General features: G+C 39.4%; 1 protein-coding gene across 1 annotated transcript; it reads right to left on the reverse strand.

Annotated features, from left to right (window-relative positions):
- Positions 1-9,615: 9,615 nt before the first annotated feature.
- Positions 9,616-17,485, reverse strand: LOC141943794 (sulfotransferase 6B1-like). The gene is made up of 6 exons (XM_074869455.1): positions 17,341-17,485; positions 16,350-16,534; positions 15,290-15,416; positions 12,779-12,873; positions 11,574-11,760; positions 9,616-9,734 (listed from the first exon to the last, which is right to left on the reverse strand). The coding sequence occupies exons 1-6, from the start codon at positions 17,483-17,485 to the stop codon at positions 9,616-9,618; spliced, it is 858 nt and encodes a 285-aa protein (XP_074725556.1).
- Between the last annotated feature and the right edge of the window lie 3,121 nt (positions 17,486-20,606).

Raw genomic sequence — 20,606 nt, forward strand, 5'->3', positions numbered from 1 at the left:
GAAACTGGGGGGAGTTGGTGAGGAGGGGTGGATCACTGCTCATGCATCAGTCAGCAGGTGGTGAGCAATTGCATTGTGCATCACTTGTCTTGGGTTTTATTTCTCTCTCTGTTATTCCTTTTCATTACTGTAATTATTATTATATTGTATGTGTTTATATGTTCTTAGCCTGCAAGTTTTACTTTTTTTTTTTTTTCAATCCTCTTACCCATCCCACTGGGAGGGTGGAGGCATAAGCGAGTGACTGCATGGTGCTTAGTTGCTGGCTGGGGTTAAACCATGACAATGTATCAAAAAATAAATGCAGAAACACTTTGGTATGTGTGTTGGTAATGAGCAGAAAGAAATGGTAGCTGATATATAAATGTTTTCACTTTGACAAATTCTTGTTTAGAAAAACATGGTATAATATTACATTGGTCATACAGGAAGAATATGAAGAATAAAAGAGCTGTAGGGACTATTTGCAAAATAAAGCTGGTTTGAGTATTTTGGAGATGCATGATCCACTGCCTGAAAGGTTCAGATTTGTACTGCCCATACTGCAGGGGAAAGCCTAACTATAGAGTACCATGTCTTAATTACTCCTCTTGATTTTATAGAAGATCCTCAATCATGAAGGATTTAGGGCTCACAGAGGCAGAGATAGTGAGGATAAAGGGGAAATCCCAGGTCCTGGGCAAGTGTCAAAAGTGCAGTATCTTTTGCCAGTGTCTCTTATTTCAGTACATGAATGCCTTTCATTAGAGGTGTGTAGTTCCCTCAGACTAGATTTCAGTGGTCATTTTTCTTATAGTGGGCTAATTATTGAATAATCTCCTCTGGTTGTGTAAGCACTTTTTTACTTTAAATTGCTTAGTATATTCCAAAAAAGATCTTGGATAATGTGAGCTGTTTTGTTGTAACTGTGAAACTGAAAAAAGTAAACTGTGTAATAATTTCTAATAAGCAATTATGAAAAAATAGCCGATTAAATTTGAAAAACAGTTTTCTGTAGTCTTTCAAGTAGAGAATGGTTACAGGTGATCTGTGCTGAATTTGCGTACTGTAAATCATACGCTTCCAAGTTCATCTGCCATGCAAATGAATTATAGCTGATGAAGGTGGGCAAATTTAATACCCAAATTAATCATGTGCACAGAGTCAGATACTCAAAATCTTCATCTTAGAGGCAAATCTTGAGTGTTTCGTGTGTGTGGTTATACCCTCTTAAATAAACTTCTTCACTTGCCTATGTTCCACATTTTCAAATGGCTGGTTTCACAGGCTGTGTGCTTTGTGCCTGTGTTTGTGAAAAGGTAGAGTTCATTTCTCTGTTTTCTGAGCTGTCAGAGCCAGTTCTGTTTCTATAGAAGGATAATGCAAATTGAGCAGAACATACTGAGTATTACTTGGCAGGATGTTCTCGGAGAGAATTGCTGTCTTGGTTAGGCCTTTATCTCTACTGGTTTTGGCTGTTTGGTGGCTCTTGCCATGAGTGTGAAGGAGAGGGGAGAAAGACAGTAACATATTGTCATTACGTTTGTTAACTTTGGCACAAGAGTAGGGGTTAACCTTTCACCTACTTCTGGCTCCATTAATTTATTCTTATCTCATCTTTGTCCTATCCAATATATGTTTCTCTCCAGTTCTGTGCTATTTCCTGTAGGGTGATCCAACGTGTTCTGACCTTAGTTCATATCAAATCAGTATGAATCATATAAAACGCAGCCTCTTGAGGTCAGAGATATTTTATAATAATTGGTGACTTCAAGTTCTTGGTACTTGTTAAACCTTGACCACACATTGGTTAACTAGCTTTTCCAGAGCCCATGTGGGAAGGTGGGTTTTTTTAATTACATTTTCTATTAGTATTATCTTAAAACACTATTTCCTGTTTCCAGAAATAATTTCAAATTAGTCTAGTTACACCCAGCAGGACTAATTATCCTAAATGTCAGCATTATAAAAGCAATAATAAGGTATGTCCAATAGAATAAAAACACTCTATTATGCATGAACCTGTTGCATAAGTAAGTTAGACAAACTTGTCAGTAATGCACTTGTCTGAAAATCCTTGGATGGTAGGTTTGTTTCTCATTCTCAGACAGATTTGTCTGTCCCCATTTCAGATCCTAGATACGTTTATGTATGTGACTCTGGTTTAATAGAGCTTTCCCACTGCTAGAGATACTGTAGGAAAGAGAAATGTTTGGGAGCAGTCCCATTCTATAGCTGTCTCCCACACCTCTAGGATTACAGACCACTTCCCCTAAAAGGATTGCCATTATTTTCTATTTGGAGATGCAAGGATTTTTGATACTGTTTTTATAAACAATTAAAACGGAATGAGCAGTGACCAATGTGGAGGCAATGATACCAGGTTATTCAGGTCAGTAAAGAGCAGGGCTGATGAAACTGAATAGATATATGTAAGATGAGCCTAATAGAAGAACAATCCTAATGTCATATATAAAAAAAAACCCCACACATTTCTACTGAGCAGTTATAATCCTGAAAAATATCTATTGGTTGGAAGTGTGTTAAAAAAGCAAACTGAATTTTAGGAATTATTAAGAAAAGCGTATAGAACAAAAAGGATGAAAGTAACTATTCCACTGTATAAATCAGTGATTTGCATGTATCTAGACTACTGTGTGCTTTGCTTCTTTCATGTTAAAAAGGTTGTAGCACTCAAATGTTTGTGGGAGGATAAAATGGATGATGAAAGAATCAGGTTCAATGTGAGCAATAGCCAAGTAAGAATTCTTCATTTTGGAAGAAGGATGACTGAAGGGAGTTGTGTTAGATGTCTGTAAAATTAAGAGGGACAGGGAGCTAGGGAAAGACCACTCAGGAAACTAGCAGTGACCAAAAGCCTGAGGAATATACATTTACCATGTTGTATTTAGCAGTGCTTTCCAGTTTTCCTGTGGCCTCAAAGTATTTGTAGCTCATGGATTTCCAAAGCCTGGACATGGCTTACAGATATTTAGTAAACCTCAGTACACTTAAAACAGCCTTTGGCCATGTGTTCCATGAGTCTGACACGTGATACGGTTCCTTTGGTTCTAAACCTTGGTTTCTTCATCCTATTTCCTGAATGGGAAATACCCAAGTGCATTTTTATCCTTCTTTCACACTATGTATCAGTGGTTCATTCTAAAATGTCAGTGTGTAGCTCTGACACAGTGAGGAGCAGGACATGGCATTGCTATTAGCAATAGGAATTAATCATCTAATCTTAAATCATTGAAAAGAGGTCAAAAGTGCACACAGAACTGTGTAAGAGTATGATGACATCAGCTGAATCGGCATCTATCAGTCATAGATACTAGTAAATTGCTTAGGAAGTTCTTGAGCAAAATGTAATTGGAGGTTGGGAGAATATTCAGGAAAATATCACATGCTTGTTCGGTTTGTTCATATACTCTTGCAGACAAGTTTCTGGATTAAACTGACATATATATCTGATCTAGTATGGCCACTCTTGTGTTAAAGTTGAACATGGAGATAGTCTCTCCAGGGATATAGCTTTTAATCAAGACTGTAGCTGCACAACTTTTTATTGCTTGTACAGTCCATGTAAGAGTTTGACTATTTTTATTTTTTTCAACTGGTTACATCTTGTCCACAGCAACACAGTCTCAAGTTGGAAGGGGATGTGTCACCAGTCACTGATCCTTCAGTGATGCCCAGCTGGTGTGTTGTGATTGATTAGGTGAAGCCTGCTCCAGAAAGCTTGGGAATGGGACAAAGTAACCAAATATAGCCAAATATAAAACACCCTCATTCATTTGACTTAATGAACTTAAAGATTTCTTCAGAATGTTTGTCATGATCTGCCTTTGGATCATGCAATTCTGTGAATGCTGCCATGTGTTCTCTTAAAGGAACTGGACCTACACTTGCACCAGACTGGAGTATGAACAGGTTTTAGGGGCAGTAGTTCTGATGACTCGCAAACAAGCCCTAGTGCTGACTTGCCACATCAGTATATCAACATCCTTGTGTCTTTTGTGCACTCCCATTGTAAAAAAAACTTGTCTGTCTGCAAGCCGTGCTGCTTTTTATTTCTTGCTCTTGTATGCTTCATACACTGCCAGGTTTTTACCATCATGTCATTGAACACCTTGTGGCTTGTAAGATCAAGGCTCCCCAAGTTTCTTATTTGTTTGTGTGCTGGTTTTGGCTGTGATAGAGTTAATTTTCTTCGTAGTAGCTAGTATGGGGCTATGTTTTAGACTTGTGTTGAAAACAGTGTCAATAACAGATGTTTTCATTATTGCTGAGCGGTGCTTACACAGCCTCAAGGCCTTTTCTGCTCCTCACCCCACCCCACCAGCAAGTAAGCTGGGGGTGCACAAGAAGTTGGGAGGGGACACAGCTGGGACAACTGACCCCAGCTGACCAGATGACATCATGGTCAGCATATAAAGCTGGGGGGAAGAAGGAAGGGGGGGATGTTCAGAGTGATGGCATTTACGCATGATAGAGCCCTGCTTGCCTGGAGTTGGCAGAACACCTGCCTGCTGATGTGAAGTGGTGAATTAATTCCTTGCTTTGCTTTGCTTGTGTGTGCAGCTTTTGCTTTACCTGTTAAACTGTCTTTATCTCAACCCACAAGTTTTCTCACTTTTACTCTTGCAGTTCTCTCCCCTATCCTGACATGGGGGGAGTGAGTAAGCAGCTGTGTGGTGCTTAGTCGCCAGCTGGGGTTAAACCATGACAGTTTGTTTAAAGAAAGCACAGGTTTGATTTATAATGGAAGCCAAGAGATTTTGGGGTGTTTCAGGGTAAATTTGTGGGCAGTGCATGGCAGCATAGAGAGCGACAAGCTAACTGGACCTGTGCCTTGCAGTACATCTGTACTGATGTCCCTGCTGAGAAGCAGGGAAATTCAAGTTGAGGCTGCTTCAGTTAAGATGATGTTATTGGTGTCTGAGCTTGGATAGCACAGAGATATATGAGCTAGCTTTATATTGTATTTCATTGACCTGCCAATAAAGTCCTACTGTACTTTTTTTTTTTTACAGTAATGTAGGTAAGTCCTTAATTTAGCCAGTAGGCAATGCTGTAGACTGATTAATTCCCCATCCCTCTTAAGTAGCTAGGCAACTAAATGCAGTTTGAGCAGCACAGTAATACTTGCCTGGCTGTTGGGTTAGGTCTAAGTGGTTTACCAATGTCACAAATGACAGAGCGCCACGGTTATCGTTTGTTTTAGTGAAAGGCCTTGTAGACAGAAAAGGAAAATCTGTGTTTATTACTCCTAAGCATCAGTATTTGCCTACATGTGAATGCCATCATCTGTCCCATCATCCTGTCTCTACTGTGGTTCCTAGTAGATTCTCAGTAGTGTGGATTGATCATTCCTGGGTACATCCGTGCAGACACTGACAGTCAGAAATGAAGGACTTCATAAGCAGGCTGTGTATCAGGACTGTCCCTGGGTACCCAGAGACAGAACTGTGCCCCTCAAATCTGTGTTTGATTCCCTTCAGAGTCCGCTTCTGCTTTTGAGACCCACAACATCCTACAAAATGAACGTTTATTTCTTGTGCTGAGCTTTGCAGTTAAAACACTGCAGTCAATAGATGTCAGTGAAGAGCAAACATTTCCTTTCAGAGGCAGTGCTGCTTCCCTTTTTACTAGTAGAAAGGCTGGATGACTGCAGAGCCTGCACCAGAGTGGACATGTCTCTGGTGCCATGGGGTTGCAGTTGTTTCCAAATAGCTGTTTCTCCACTCGGCATTGGCCTGCGGGACCAGTTTGGAAAGAGGCTGAAAGGAGGCATGGCAATGTAATTTGTGACTTCATGCTTTTCTGTCGCTGGGTTTTTCATTCGAGCCACTGTCGGTTGCCCCTGCTCACTCCCTGTTGGGGCCTTGAGGTGCTGCTGCTCCTCTCCACTTGGCCAAGGAGAAGCCTCTTCTGTGGGACCCCAGGGAGGGCAATGTCTCACTGTGCACACCCACTGTCTTTCACTGTCCTTTCCTACAGTTTATCCTCTGTGGTATGCAGGACAGGTAAAAAGATTTGGGAAAAGGGGAAGAGTGTTTCCTATCCAAGTTAATAGACAAGGTGCTGCAGAGTTGTCTCTCGTGGTTGCTGGTCCTTTGGAAGAAGGTGGATTGTGGTCACCTGTGAGCCTGGAACTGGTGAAAGAGTGATATGGCCACTCAGTCCTTTTGCCCCTTTTTGAACATGGTCTTTCAGTGATCGCCTTCACCCCCACACTCAGCCCTTTCTGCCAGGTTTGATTCCTTCTGTCCCATTCCCACTGGGTCTTTGCAACAGGAGTGCCCTTTGCTCTTTGTGGTCTGTGACTGTCTTTCCTCTCTCATCAGCTGGTCATGAAGTGAGCCCCATGGAAATTCCTTCTGGTCTTCCACATGTACTTTTCCAGCTGACAGATGGTTACAAGTAAACCCTTACCTTGATCCCCTTAGCATCTCTGCTCTACTTAGACCCAGTGCAGAAACCCACCAGTTGATGTCCTGCCCTGAGTCTTCTCTAGTTTCCTATGACTTCTGACTTCAAAGATTGCCAGAACTGGCTCAGATGCCTTCCTCCACTGGCTCATCACCTGTCACTTCTCCAGGCTCACTTCATCTTCTGCAAGGCATTCCTGAAGCTATTTGGAGAGATTTTTTCACCAGTCATTGTTTTCCTCCAACAAACTGCTTTAGGCATCAAACTCATTGTGCCAGAGCTAATGTGACTTAAGTTGCTAGGATGTTTACCTGAGCACCTTTTCTTCTGAGAGCTACTTTAGAAGATAGTTTTGTGATGTTTTCAGGGAAAACATCCTTGAAGCAAGGCCTGAAACTCACGTTCTTCTCATAAGAGTTCTGGCCCACCAAATGCTTTTGCTCTCTTTTTCATCTGATCCAATCACCAGGTAAACCTGGGTAACAAGCAAAGCAGGCTAACTTCAACAGGAGCAGGTAGAAGCCTTATATCTCAGCTCTGATGACATAAATGTTTAATGCTGTCCCCTCTAATCAATCTTGAGAAGAGCCCTTACTCAGGAAGGTGGACTATATTACGTAAATAAGAAAGCAGTATTGTAATCATTTACATGTAATAGAGGTTGCACAGGGCTTTATTTCTTCCAAATCTGGTATTGCTGTGGTCTAGGTACATTTTGGACCAGTATTTTTTTATTTTGTAGGGCTGAAATTTCTCTCTCTCCAAAAGTTTTAACTGCCATAGAAAAAAAGAAAAACAGAGGGGAAGATATTTTTACAACATCTTACTCTGGAAGTTTGAAAATTTTTGAACGTCTCCATGACCTGCCAAAATGACTTGTGGAGCCAGATTGACAATTCTTTGAAAAATTCAGTTTGAATCCCTCTGCTACAGTCGTAGAAGGGGAGAGGGAGTAGCAGCACAGTGGGGAGAGAAAGAGAAAAGAGGATGAAAGAAACACTAGGTGTAGCAATTGCTGGGAGACTTTGATTGCCAGTAACTACCATCACATACCCCTGTCCTTGAGCAGCAGTGCCCATCCTAGCTTTCTGGACCTTTGACAGAGGCAAGTTTTGCTACACTGTCTGCACCTGCATGGGGCTGTTCCAGTGCCTATGATGGAGCTGCTGCTGTGTACTTTTACTAGCAAAGCTGCTTTCTTTCTCAGGCTATGACTGCCAACCAGTTGCTGCACTGTACCTCAGGTGTGGCTGCATTGTGTAAAGCTTGAGTAAAGCTGTACTGAAAGCACTTGGAGATTCAAAGTGGTGTGTAAGTACAAAATGTAACTGAGAGGAACTTTATTTTAAAAGTCCATTTAACTCTGCAATGCAGTGCTAGAGGTCAGACAGCTGGTAAAACACTCGCTACCTTATATTCTAATGCTATCCCTTCAGCCAGTTCAGGACTGGATGCTTTAACCCTCTCACTGATCCACATGGCATGTCCTCACCCTGTCCCTTCATGCACGGTTTCATACTGTGAATATACATATAAATGTTGCTTACAGCAGTCATCTTAACACAGTTAATAAACCCACAAACTTTGCTTGCCCAAGGACCCTTTGGCTTTTTTCCATACTCAAAGGGCTAAAAAAAGTCAAGCATCTTCATTAGCTGATCTCTTGCCATTTATTACTAGTGGAAGAACGACCCCTGAGAGGAGGTCAACAGTGGTTTGTGGCATTTGAGAGGGAGAGTGAGTGATTTTAGTGTCAGAAGACCAAAGCAACACAAACTTCTGGTTTCCAAATGGTTCATTTGCAGAAAACGGTGCTCAGGGCAGCATCTCCCTTAAATTGTGTTGAATTGGTAAATGGCAAGGGACTGCAGTCAAACAGGCTTTTCTCTCACTGTTTTCTTCAACATGTAACTTTTGTATCGATCGTGCAGATGCAAAATCAGTAGGTACTGATGTCAGCTTGCACAAGCAAGGTATGAAATGAAAGGGCTGTGTGGCAAGTGTGAAATGTGTGGCTAGAGAGAGTAGTGGTGTTCACTGTAAATAAGGCCATACCTCAATTTTTCAGAAACACTACACCCAGAGCCTTACAGATGTGTGCCTTCAGAGCACACAGGAGTCAAAACAGTAATCGTGCTTGTCTGCATGAGTTTCTTTTCAATCAGCTTTTGCTGTTTTTTCTGCCTGCTGTTGCCTTGGAATTGTATGGTTGGGGAGAAAGAATCCTTAAAGCCAGTCTGCAAAGCAAGTTGAAGGTGAGGATGAAAAACATCACGGAATAAATCTTCACTAGGTTCCTAGAACAGTCCCTAGGGTGTGAACACAGACAGCTGATTCTTGGAAAATCTGTCTTATCAGGGCAGGTTAAATAAATAAGTCATGTTCAGATTAAACTGTCTCCAAGTAGCAGTTTGTTTGCCACAGTGGAACTGTTTAATTCTATTGCACAAGGACTGTGAATTAAAATGGCTCTCATCAAAACACTGGAAACAAGCATTTTCAGGAAGAAAGTCAAATGGAAAAAACCCACATTTATAGTTCCCCAACATATGGTGCAGAAATTTACGTGGATCTATATCAGTTGCATTTAAAACACAAACACTGTACTGCACCTAACCTAGAAATAAATTACATTGAAGAACTACATTTTATAAAAAAAAAAAAGTTTCTAAACAAACTTCACTCCAGATCTTCAAATGTACAGCTGCAGTTTTCAACTTCACTATCAATAACAAAGTCTGAGATAGGCATTTTCCAAATCATGTTAGACCAGGGCAGGAGCGAGTCTGAGGTCAAATCTTCGGTCATTTTCTTATGATGTGTTTTTAGACTTTTTATATATTCAGATTCTTATGGGTTTGTGGTTGTTTTGGTGGTTTTTTTAACATCTTAGGTAAAATTCCTAAATCGGACCTAAGTCCATTCATACCCCTCTAGAGCAAAAAATAAATAAATGATAAAGTAGATTTGGTTGCAGAAGAATGGGTCTGACAGCTGATTCTGTAAAAGCATATATATATGCCTGCTGAAAACTGAGTTCAGTTCTGGCATTGTGTCAGAATTTTCCCATCCTCAAAATCTCATGTTTGCAATACTTTCTATTGGGAGGATTGTAAACTGAATGGAAGCCCCCATTCAGAATTTCCCACCAATTGCTCTATCTGTGTTTGATGATAACAGGGTGCTGTTCTTCATGTGGAGTCAAAATTCATAGGTGAGACTTTTTGCCATTTTGCTGAGTTTCATTTTCTCGTTAAATATCTCCTCAAACCTTCGATTCTGTTTTGGAGTGAAATGGTTCTTCCAATCACCAACAGCACCTAGGAGAGCAGGAGCAGAAAAAGAGCAGTGAAGCTAGCAATATATGGTGCAGAAAATTATTTAAAGGCAGCCCAGTTTTGTTGATGTTGCATTTGGCACAAATTATTTATGTAGTATTAACCATAGTTTCTGCAGTAGGTTATGATCATGAGTAATTCTTTTATTGGTCTGGTGACACTGATGGAAGCAGCTGGATAATCATCCATAAGCCCTCAGCCTCAGACTTGGTTAATGCCAACAACACTAAGTGGTACATGAAGACCAGCAGGTTTCCTAGATGGAATTGGAGCTCTTGGTCATCTCAGCAGAGAGGCATCTTGCTGCACCTTAGATGTATGCAGTTAAAGGTCTCTGCCTGGGTTCTTTCACAGTTAGTAGAGAGAAATGGTTAATTCCTCACTGAAATTAATCTCATCCTAGGCAACATCTAAAACTCATCAAACTAATGGTGCACCAAAAGCAGCTATATCTTTCCACTGACTAAAGATGACTCCTGAAAAAGGATCCCTGAGTGACCTGATAGGTGAATCCCACCCTCTCACCTGCTCCTAATCTCTAGGGCTTTCTGTGGATGAGATCCCACAACTTAAGTGGGCAGTTAACTACTTCTGGGTGACCATGCACACTTGTGTTCAGTAAAGTGTTTCAACTGTTTGAGCAAAGAGGAAATTGTTTCTTAAACTCATATATTTCAGTGAGACAATGCTTACAGTTTACCCTCATGTGCATCCTCTAAAAATCCTACATCCCAAAAGTGCTGACTAAAACAGCATTCCTGACAGCAAGGACAAGAAAAGAGAGCCTGAAGAATAATATACATCTAAATCTTCTGTAAACTGGCTGAAACTAGCTAAAACCCTGGGATTTGCATAGGAACTACTTGGAAGTGAAATTGTTGGGATTTTCAAATTTTTCAACATAGCTCTATCAAAGTTCACTGACTTAGAAAAGCATATCTGAGTTTTTGTTTGTTTGTCTTTTACTAACAAATTGTATTTTGGCATTTGCTTCAGCTCATTGGTAAAACCATTCTGAATTAGCAAAATATACCGTTTCCCTATTTATTAATTGAAACAACACTTAGTTTTAAGCTGTCAATTATTGTTCAAAAATTAACTAAGTAAAAATAATCAAAATCCATCTAAACACGATGGTTTTGATTTACTTATTGTCCAAATACAAGAAATCCTGAAATGTCGGGAGCAAGAAAACAGCTCCTGCAGGTACTTTAAGATCACATCTGAGCTAAGCACTGTTGAAGATTTTACCGTGGATTCCAGCTTGGCCAAGGTTTGAAGGCTACGTATGAGGCCATGAGGTGATTGAGTCATCCATTCTTTCATTGTTGTCATTGTCAGCATATTCTTTTCAGGAACATTTCAATAAGATAAGAGGTGGTACGGAGGATAAAGGCTACTAGCCGTCTCCTTCGGAAGGAATGTATCTTGCTCTTTCTCATTCTAGTAAACTAAGTGACCTTCACAGGTGATATCAAGGGGACATGTTGTAAAAGACTGAGGGGGTCAACTCTTAGATAAAAAAAGACAGATAAAGAGTAGTGCTTCGTGAACCTTTCCTTTTAGCTCAAAAGCTCCCATGGAACAACATTAGTCAGACTGTTGTTCAGATTCCTCTGTGCTTCTCAAGTGTAAGTGCGCATTTTCAACCAGAGAACTTAGAAAGAAAGTGATTTTTAAGATGGCTTTGAATTAAAGGATCCTGTTGATAGAGGCTTCCTGGGGCTGACCCAAAGAGTCACTCCAGCCCAGGAAAGACCTGGACTGTGGCCTCTGGCTGGATCCCTACTCCTTCTGCTGTGTTAAGCCCAGAGAACTTACCTTTTCGGAAAATCAGCTTCCTGTTGGATGTCAGTGCACAAACGGTGTGACTGGGATCGTTGTTTTCCTTTTCCGTGTCGCTTTTCATCTCTGAGAAGGAGGACTTCCTGCAGATGTCTTGGATATCATTATCACTGACATTTAAACCCAGGAACAGACTAATTTCCTTTACAATCTTAGGAAGATCCTGAGGTACAAGAAAAATAAAGCTTTTATATTTCTGAGCTGAATATCAGATTTTTAGTTGATATGAAAATGATCCTTTTTATTACGTATCAAGTTTATCACACATTTATTTGCTTTCAAGCAAAGCTAAACATGTTGTTAGACTGTGTAGATGACAGGTACTGTAAACCTGATTCCCCTCTTAGACATACTGACAGAAATGAGTAAATACTGTCTGTGATATCAAATACAGTTACATTGCCAATTTTACTCCTAGTTCAGGCAAAGTGTTCTCCTGTCTTGGAATTATTTCACTGGGAATAGAGAAACACTCAAAGCTCAGCTTCTGTGTAAGTAGCTTATTTCATTGGAGGTGCTATATCTAGAGAGCCAACAAATTACTCAGGATCCCAAATAGCTTGTTTATCTTCCTTGTGGTGGATTTTTTTTTCACCAAAAATGGACAAAACTATTTTAATGGAAACACTAGAAAGTGTTTTCTATTCATCCCAAAATTCATTCTCTGAAAGCTATGTTGGAGTTTTATGCATAATAATTTCCTTTCATAAAAACTTTTTCCTTATCCCCCCAGCCTCTAATTTTCTTCTTTATCAGGAGCACAAGTGCCGCTGACCATGAGTAGTTCTGTTGTCTTATGTCACTTTTTGAAAATTTCACCTGAAATGTCAGGCAAAGCAGGTTAAGGGGTGACCCTCCACAGATGTTCTTGGTTAGTCTTTCCGTAGGACCAAGAACGAGGAACTTACAAGTTCTTCCCGTAGCCAGGGGAAAATCATGTTGCACGCATCCCACTCCTGCATCTATGAAATGCAGCTCTCACAGGATTTGATATTTATATAACTTGTGCAGTCAGAGTTAGCTCATTAATATAAAGTTCTATGCAAATATAAAATATGCCCAGAGACATACATTCACATTTTCCTTCTTTCATGTTTTTCATTATAATTTGGTCTTTGATATTTTAATGATGTTAATTTATAATTAATGCATTCTGAAAAAAGAGCAGAGAGCATATTTACCTTCTTCATGTCTTCATAGAACAAAAACAGGATGTTTTTGTCATTTGCATGTTCCTCCCAACTTAGGAAATGATCAAACCAGGATCCGCAGACAACTGAAAACGCATGTAAAAGAGTTTCATACAAACTTTATTCATAAATAACTCTGATGGTACTACACACATTTAAGGGAATGAGCCCTTCATTATACGTACCGTATATTCCTCTAAACCAGATTCAATTCTTTTTATGAAGTCACTCAAACTTACAATTCAAAGAGGTTATCATTCTTGTTGGAATTTGGTTTTGTATCAGAGATGCAGATACTGTTCTGAGATATGTAGTGGAAACGGTCTCCAAATCTAAGCAAAGGCCAGTAATGAAGGAAAATGTACTGCCCTAACAAGATCTGAGTATCTCAGCAACTGTCTGCATGTGTGTGGTCACAGCTAGAAATATGATCACTTCACTAGGAAATTAAATAAGGAGTCTGTCAAATGAAGCACACTGTTGTTAGCTCTATTTTGTCCCAGCAGAGAGGAATCTGTATTGTTTTTAAAAGTCAAAGAATAATTATGTAAAGAAGTTATTATGCAAATACATCATTCAGCCAACAACACAGATAACTTATGGTTTTATAGTTGACTCATAGTACTTGTTTTGTCTGAATGCTCCTTTTGGTGAACCATGGGAGGAGAGCTAAATTTCAGCTTTCTTTTAAAAAACGAAATTCTGACCCTTCTGGTTGAAAGGCAAGATGGGCTGCATTGAAAGCTGAGTTGAAAGACTCCTGTAGGATAATGAGAAGAGGCTTGGACAGAGCAATCACAGCCAGCATTCTCCAGAACTGTAACTGCTTTATGACAGCTACCAGATAAATGGGCATCATTTTTGTTGCCAACCTTGAGATGTAATTAAGTGTTTTGCTGAATGCTCCAGTCTGTAGCCGTCTCCTGCACACAAAGCACTGTCTGACTGCAAGGCATGTGTGCTCCACAGTGTTCAGTTAAACCCTGCTCTCCTGGTCAACCACACTGGGGATGGGGCCAACGATAGCATAGAACAGCCCTGTTGGCTTCAGGGGTACAGCATATACAGCCCCAGAGACTCCAGGGACAGCATCACAGTGGTGATGTGTGTCCTCACCCTTGTTCTGAACTGAGATTAACTCTGTATTAGTACTACAGGCTCTGAATCAAGCATCACAATCTTCATATATTTCTGTTAGGAGCAAAGATGACAAACGCTCTCTCAGTATCACCTCTAACATAAATTTCTATTGTAACCAACATAGTTATCTTTTTATGCCATGCATAAGCACACAGAAAATAGAAGGTGGCTACTAATTTACAGATAAATGTGAGACGCATTTAAAATTTAATATAATCCTCTTGTTTTCACTATTGTGTGTTCAGAGTTGATACTGAACAAGGCAAGATCTGCAAATCACTAAAGCACATGCATTAGGGCTGCTCTGAACTAGGAACACAACATCTGATCCAAAGCCCATACAAGCCAATAAACAAATTGATGTCTGGAGCTTTGATGTAAGCCCATGATAACTGCAATGGCACTTTTCTTTTGAAGTTTTCAAGCTGATCTATCATTGTTGCTATTATCGTCACTGTGGTTGTCTAGCAGGAACACATGTCCTGAAAGGAGTAATAAAACACTAAAAATGGGAGTGGATAGCATGTTCCTGTTTTCAGCTTCCATGCCACCATTGCCACTCATAAAAATCTCACTCTTGCCCTTGGTCTTTGGACCCCGCTACTAAGACAACACATCAGGCAGAGTGTGTGCAGGAGGGCTTTATGAAAGCATCCAGAGTCCCTTTGAAGGGCCACCCAAGGCTGTCTTCAAGACTGGAGAAGGCACTACACCTGCAAGCACAGCTCTCCATGCAGCCCGAGGATGGTCTCCCCCTGCACCCCACTGCTTGCCCTTCAGTATGGCAGTGAGCCACATAGAGCTGGCTGAACACCTTCAAACAGCTCCTGCCCCACTGGCCTGCTCACTGAGGGCAGGAGCTGGCTGCGGTGAGCAGAGCTGCCCTTATGTCCGCTTGGGAGGAGCTGTATATGCATGAATGTGTCTTGGTGGGAAGCAGTCTGTTACTGTTGTTCACAAGACAAGGTTGGAAATGTTTTCATACAGGCAAATCCACATCAGAATCAACAAATTGTCAGGGGTTTCAGAGTGTTTGTGGGAAGAAATTAAATCAGTAGCTTGTCTGTGAGAATATGTTTTTTAACAGATATGTCAGAGAGCAGCAAAAACCTGCAAAGAGCAGCTGTGCTGAAATAATGCAGCCACTTACCAAAATGTGTCCTTGCAGGGCTGACGATAGCGTCCTATTATTTGCTCTTGTTAAGTTTGACATTAGAATTTATCCTGAAAGAAAACCCTAGCTAAAGCCATGTGAATAAGGAGTTCAATAAGATGTTTTCACCCAGTTCACATTTCTTAATTTTTTCTGTGCATAATAAACTAATGTAAACTGCAAGAAGAAAACATAACTTTTATCCTTACCATCTCCTTTTAAGAACAAATCAAAGAAAGCAGTCCAGGTGTCTATAGTGGGAAGGTTTGGGTTATCTCTGTAGTAATGATACATGGAAACTGCAGTATCTTTTGGATTTCTGCTGATGTAGATCATCTGTAAATGAAGATGATATAGTTATTAATGATAATATCCTTCCTTTATTTTAGAGGAGCTCTGTACGTAAATGTAGCATTTTCACAGGCAGTTTGCAGCATCAAAACCCTTTCCTTTAGGATTCCTCTGTCAGTAACCATGCCATTAAGACAGAAATGTATTTGTCCCTGCTTAGACAGGAGTCATTAGTAAACAATTCCATGTAGACAGAGGTGTGTTTCCTGCAGCTGGGTAATATTTACGTTTTATGAAAGAGGCAGTGTTCATTTTAACTCATGAGTAAGTATACTATCTCATAAATCTAACTTATGAAACCATTTACTAATTAACATTCACAGGACAGTTGCAAAACATAAATTTTGGCCTTTCATTCAAATTAGCCTTGTACCAAAAGTCTGGATCTGAGTAATCCTGCAATTTTGAACTTCTAACCTAAAATCTGAAGCCCAGAGCTGATTTTTTTAAAGACCTCCCACAGTAGCATGGGAGGAACTCAAAACTGTGATCTGAATCCACCTCCCACATTTCAATTCTTATCTGTTTCCCCAGTAGGAGAGGCAGAGTTTCTTCACCCCCAGAACAGCTGTTAAGTGCCCAAGATACCTATTTTCTGAGTGCTCCAGCCACTAAGAAATGGGGCCATGAAAATGCCCCCCCATCCCTAATAATATATTTCTGATTGAAAGATGTTGATGTTGTATTTTGTGTGGTGCCTGGTATACAAATCACCCCGTGATAGCAGTTGGGCAGGAGCAGAGCCCAGCCAAAGTCTCTGCTCACACTGCCTTTGACTGTTGGTCAGCTGTGTCTCCAAAATTCACAGCAAACCACTTCTGAAAATGAAAAATCATTTGAAAATTATTAAGGAACAACTAGACAAAATAGATTCCTAATAGACACTTAACATATACTGCTTTTATGTTTTTGCCTTACCTTGCATTTTTTATTCTTAAAATTTGGAGGTAACATGTTGTAGTCTAAGTGTGTTGGGATGATTCTCTTTGATGAGAGTTTATTCAGTTCCTCCAGTTTGGATATGTCTCCAAATTCGATGGGAGATGTAAGTATAACTTGAGTATTGTAAAGCTTTGTTATAACTCCTGCAAGCCAGTGTGTGCCTGCAGAAAAGGAAAAAGGAAAAAAAAAAAAAAAAGAAAGAAAAAAAAAAAAGGAAGATTTGTTACTGAGAAAGTATGTGGAACATGCATTTTGCATATTGAAACAGCTTGCCAGTGCACAAGTGATACTTCTAATCCCCCAGATTCAAGAAACTTTACATAACTGAGTAATTGTGTTGGCTCCAATTTTCCAACTGGAAAAATTAGGGCTGTAGCTGAAGTACAAAGTAACTCTGTGAGAATTGTTAGTATTGGTATCAAAACAATCTCATGAGACAAACTGCTTGTCAGCTGAGAGGTGGTTATATTATTTTTATCATTAATTTTAGAATAACCCGTTTGGCTTTTTTTCTTATAGTAACTTGAGTCTGTATATTTGGGAAGTACTGATTGAGCTTCTTCTTTGGTGTGTGCGAGTGAGGTGGGAGGAGAGTGAATAAAAAATTAATAAATCTACAGCCAAGAGCCATACAAATAACTTAATACAACTCTTGACTTGTTCATAATTGGACGTAGAAAGTCCTCAGGAAAATCCTTCAAGTACAGATCTTGCTTACAAGAAATAAATATTTATTTGCTTTCCAATCTGAAAACAGCTGAGATTATTTTCAATTAAAGAATCAAGATTTAGATAGATGACCCATATTTCTTTGTAATTTGAACACTTACAGACAGAATAATATATTCACATACTAAAACATCCTCCCCTGTTTCTTGTACACAGACATTTCCCAAGTAGTTTAAGCAGAGAACATGAAACAAACAAATGAGACTTCTTGCAATTAACATCTAAAAGTAGAACTTACCAGATTTAGGATAGGAAACCAAAAGGACATCATCTTCTCTAGCATCAAAACTATCCAAGGATTTTAAAAGTTCTGGAGAAGATCTGGTGGTAAAGGAAATCCCCTTAAACCTGTGAATGAGTTCTGCCTCACTGGGGTTGGACATGTTTGCTTAAATCTTTCGTTCCTGAAAATCAGATAACAGTGAAATGACAAGAGGATTTAAGGGTCACTTCTAAGTCAGATGGTTTGAAGTGACAAATTGAGACCAAGCAATACAAACTTCACGCTTATATAGTTTGTTACATGCCATGGAGCCCTGTCAGATATTGATTTTTCCAGGTAGTTGATAAAGGCAACTGAAAGAAGTAACTTGATAAATAACTGAAATGCAGAGTCATGAAAAATGCATGTCATTTATTAGCTCTCCAGATAAAGTAATGAGGTGACAATCAAACTGTATTAATTATGGAAAGTTACAAGAATGAACATTATATATTGCCTTAAAATATGCTTAATGTGATTATTCTATAAGCTGCACATCGTTGGAAGCTTCCAAGGAAAAAGCTACATCTTGAAATACTTTTTATGAATACAAAAACAATGTCATGTTTTATGTGAATGAAATGGTTTTGGGGTTGTTTTACCAAATACACAACAGCCTGAATTTTGAAAAGTGCAAATCAATTCCAAATGTTCGAATTTTGTGATATTAAGGAACTAGTTTTTTGAAGATTTTAGAATTTCAGCCTGAGCCATCTTAAAAAGAGACACTTAAAGACACATTCATTTTTTAAGCTGTCATATGTCTCCATAAGAAGAGTACAGGCAACAAAAATCACAAATTTAAAACAGATATTTAACATTGGCTTGAATCCCGCATGTTTCATGACTAGAAGTGGTTGAAGATTTTTAAATATTTCTACAGAATATGTGGATTCATCAAAATAAAAGTTGCTTGCAGGAAAGAGGCAGTTCTCAATGAATTACCTGTTTTGAAATTTACTTTTTAGAAAAATTTGGATCTGTGGAAATCATCATTAATGTTTTTCATATTGAAAGCTCCACTTTTGTTTAAAGTGACCTTAAGAAATGCGAAAGCATCAGAGTAAAATAAATAGCTCAGGTTTGAATCAAAACATTTTGGAATGCTTAATATTTTCAATTTTCCCTTCAATGGCCACAAATTAATTTACTAATTTTTACATTCTTTTCCTCAAATGTCCAGTGGCTTCACTATTACTATTGAAAACCTCCTACAATATATTCAGCAGAGGCCCTTCAATGTCTTCGACTCAACTTGAGAACCTGCATGCAAATCTTGTTTTAAAATAAAACAGTCCTTCAGGAATTTCCCAAGTTTACCAAGGTCCCAATTCTTTTTTATTATTTATGATAACTTAGGTTTGGTCATGGGAGCTAACTACCAAACGTACCTCCTATGATCCATGGTAAGAAGTTAATGATCAGAGATGCCCTTCCAGGAAACACCTGAGCAATCAAGATTACTCACAAGGAGTCAAGACAGTTACCAGCTTCTGTACTTGCTTCTTTCCAATGCAATCTCCAGAAAAGTCAGCATTATACAATTGATTATTTCCCCCCTTTCTTTTCTTTGCAGTATTGCCAGCCTACCAGTCAAAGAGAAGTGAAGTCAGCAAGCCTAGGTCTTCTGTGTTTCCTATGAAGTTGCCCTTCAACCGCTACTGCCTGCAAAATGTGCCCTGTGCCATCAGCAAACTCCAAATTCCAGTTAGACAGGGTCAGGTGAGGATGAAAATCATGGAAAATATGCTCTGTAGAGTTATCACTTATGGATGAGAGGAGATGGGGGAGTCTTTCCAGGAGGTAATTGAGTCAGTGAGAATATGAGAAACACGTGGATACTGATGCTCAGGTAGAAGTTGGGAGATCTTTCAGTGGTGAGGAGTTCAACACTTTTCTCTTGCTCTCAGTCTGAAGATCTAAGCCATCACTTCATATTTTAGGGTCTAAATCCTATAAATATCTATCCTTTATTAACAGATTTCACTTTGGTTACTTCAGGTATACAAAGTATGTTTGGAGGCATTAATAATTCCTGTTTCTGTATTATTCTGAACGTCTCTACTAGCCTGAATACAGAGATTTCTAAGTTTTATTTTACAGTCATCATTCCATCATATGCATTTAGTGCAAGCTAATAAAATTGTATTACCTTGACCTAGCAAAAAAAAGCTTATTGCAAAATGCATTGCGTATTTGCTATGCCTTTTCCCTTTCATTTCTTCCTCCATTCCTATTAAGTTTTGAGTCAGCACATTTGGCTAATCTAATCACTTGGACTTTAATGAATCATTCACAGATGAAATGACCAAGGTGTAAAACAGAAGCAATACAGTAGCAAAGAAAATTCTGATTCTCTTAATTCATCTCAATCGCTTTTTATATTAGCTTCTCTTTCAGCAAGCATAATGTTAATCCAGGGGAATCAAACTGAAATTAGTATTCTTCAAATGCTCTCTGGACTTGAAAAATAGGGCCCACCCATACAAGGGTACAGTATCCTGAATTGCAATAACTTAAGGAAGAAGAGAGTATTCAGCATCTTGCAGGAAAAAAAACCCCTTCTTATTAAGGTATTAGAAAAACTACAGTAGCTACGTTAGCATAAAAAGTACATTATTATAGAATCACAGAATCATCTAGGTTGGAAAGGACCTTGAAGATCATCTAGTCCAACCGTTAACCTAGCACTGACAGATCCCAGCTACACCGTATACCTAAGCGCTATGTCGACCCTATAGCTACATTATACAAAGAGAACACGGGTTTAAAGAATGCTATACCAAATCTTCCATCTGACTTTAATTTTTTCCTGTATTGGTATTACAACACAGAGTGTAGACTACAGCTGTTGCATTTTGAACCAGATGAACACAGGCATGGCAAGCTAATACTGAAGGATTCCTGTATCTATTGCCTAGATCCCTGCCACCGGCTCTGAGGAGCTTCTCCCAACAGCAGGTTGTCCTTGTCCTGGTCTCTGGCCCTGCTGTTGGTGCAGATGGAGTGCACATTTGAACAGCAGGTTTCACAGATACTTGCTATCAGGAAAACAATGTGAAATTTGGAGTTTGGGGTCTCTCTCTGGTTTGAGGAAAATGCAGCTTGGTAGCTGGACACTGCATGCATGGGTTGCTTCAGGCCAGCTCCTTTTGCCTCTGTATCCAACTTACCTTCTCCTGTCTTTATCCTTGTCTGAGTGAGTGACTTCTTTATGTTGTTTTAAATGACACAAAAAATTA

This window comes from Strix uralensis, chromosome 5, assembly GCF_047716275.1.
Source record: "Strix uralensis isolate ZFMK-TIS-50842 chromosome 5, bStrUra1, whole genome shotgun sequence".
NCBI lineage: Eukaryota > Metazoa > Chordata > Aves > Strigiformes > Strigidae > Strix > Strix uralensis.

What these genes read in the sequence shown, in the direction of transcription:
- LOC141943794 (XM_074869455.1), bottom strand. Translation starts at nt 17,485, where the DNA reads ATGTCCAACCCCAGTGAGGCAGAACTCATTCACAGGTTTAAGGGGATT. An exon ending in GGTTTCCTATCCTAAATCTG is followed by an intron (nt 16,535 to 17,340) that starts GTAAGTTCTACT and finishes CCTTTTCTGCAG; the next exon opens with GCACACACTGGCTTGCAGGA. An exon ending in TCTATGAAGACATGAAGAAG is followed by an intron (nt 11,761 to 12,778) that starts GTAAATATGCTC and finishes CTTGTACCTCAG; the next exon opens with GATCTTCCTAAGATTGTAAA.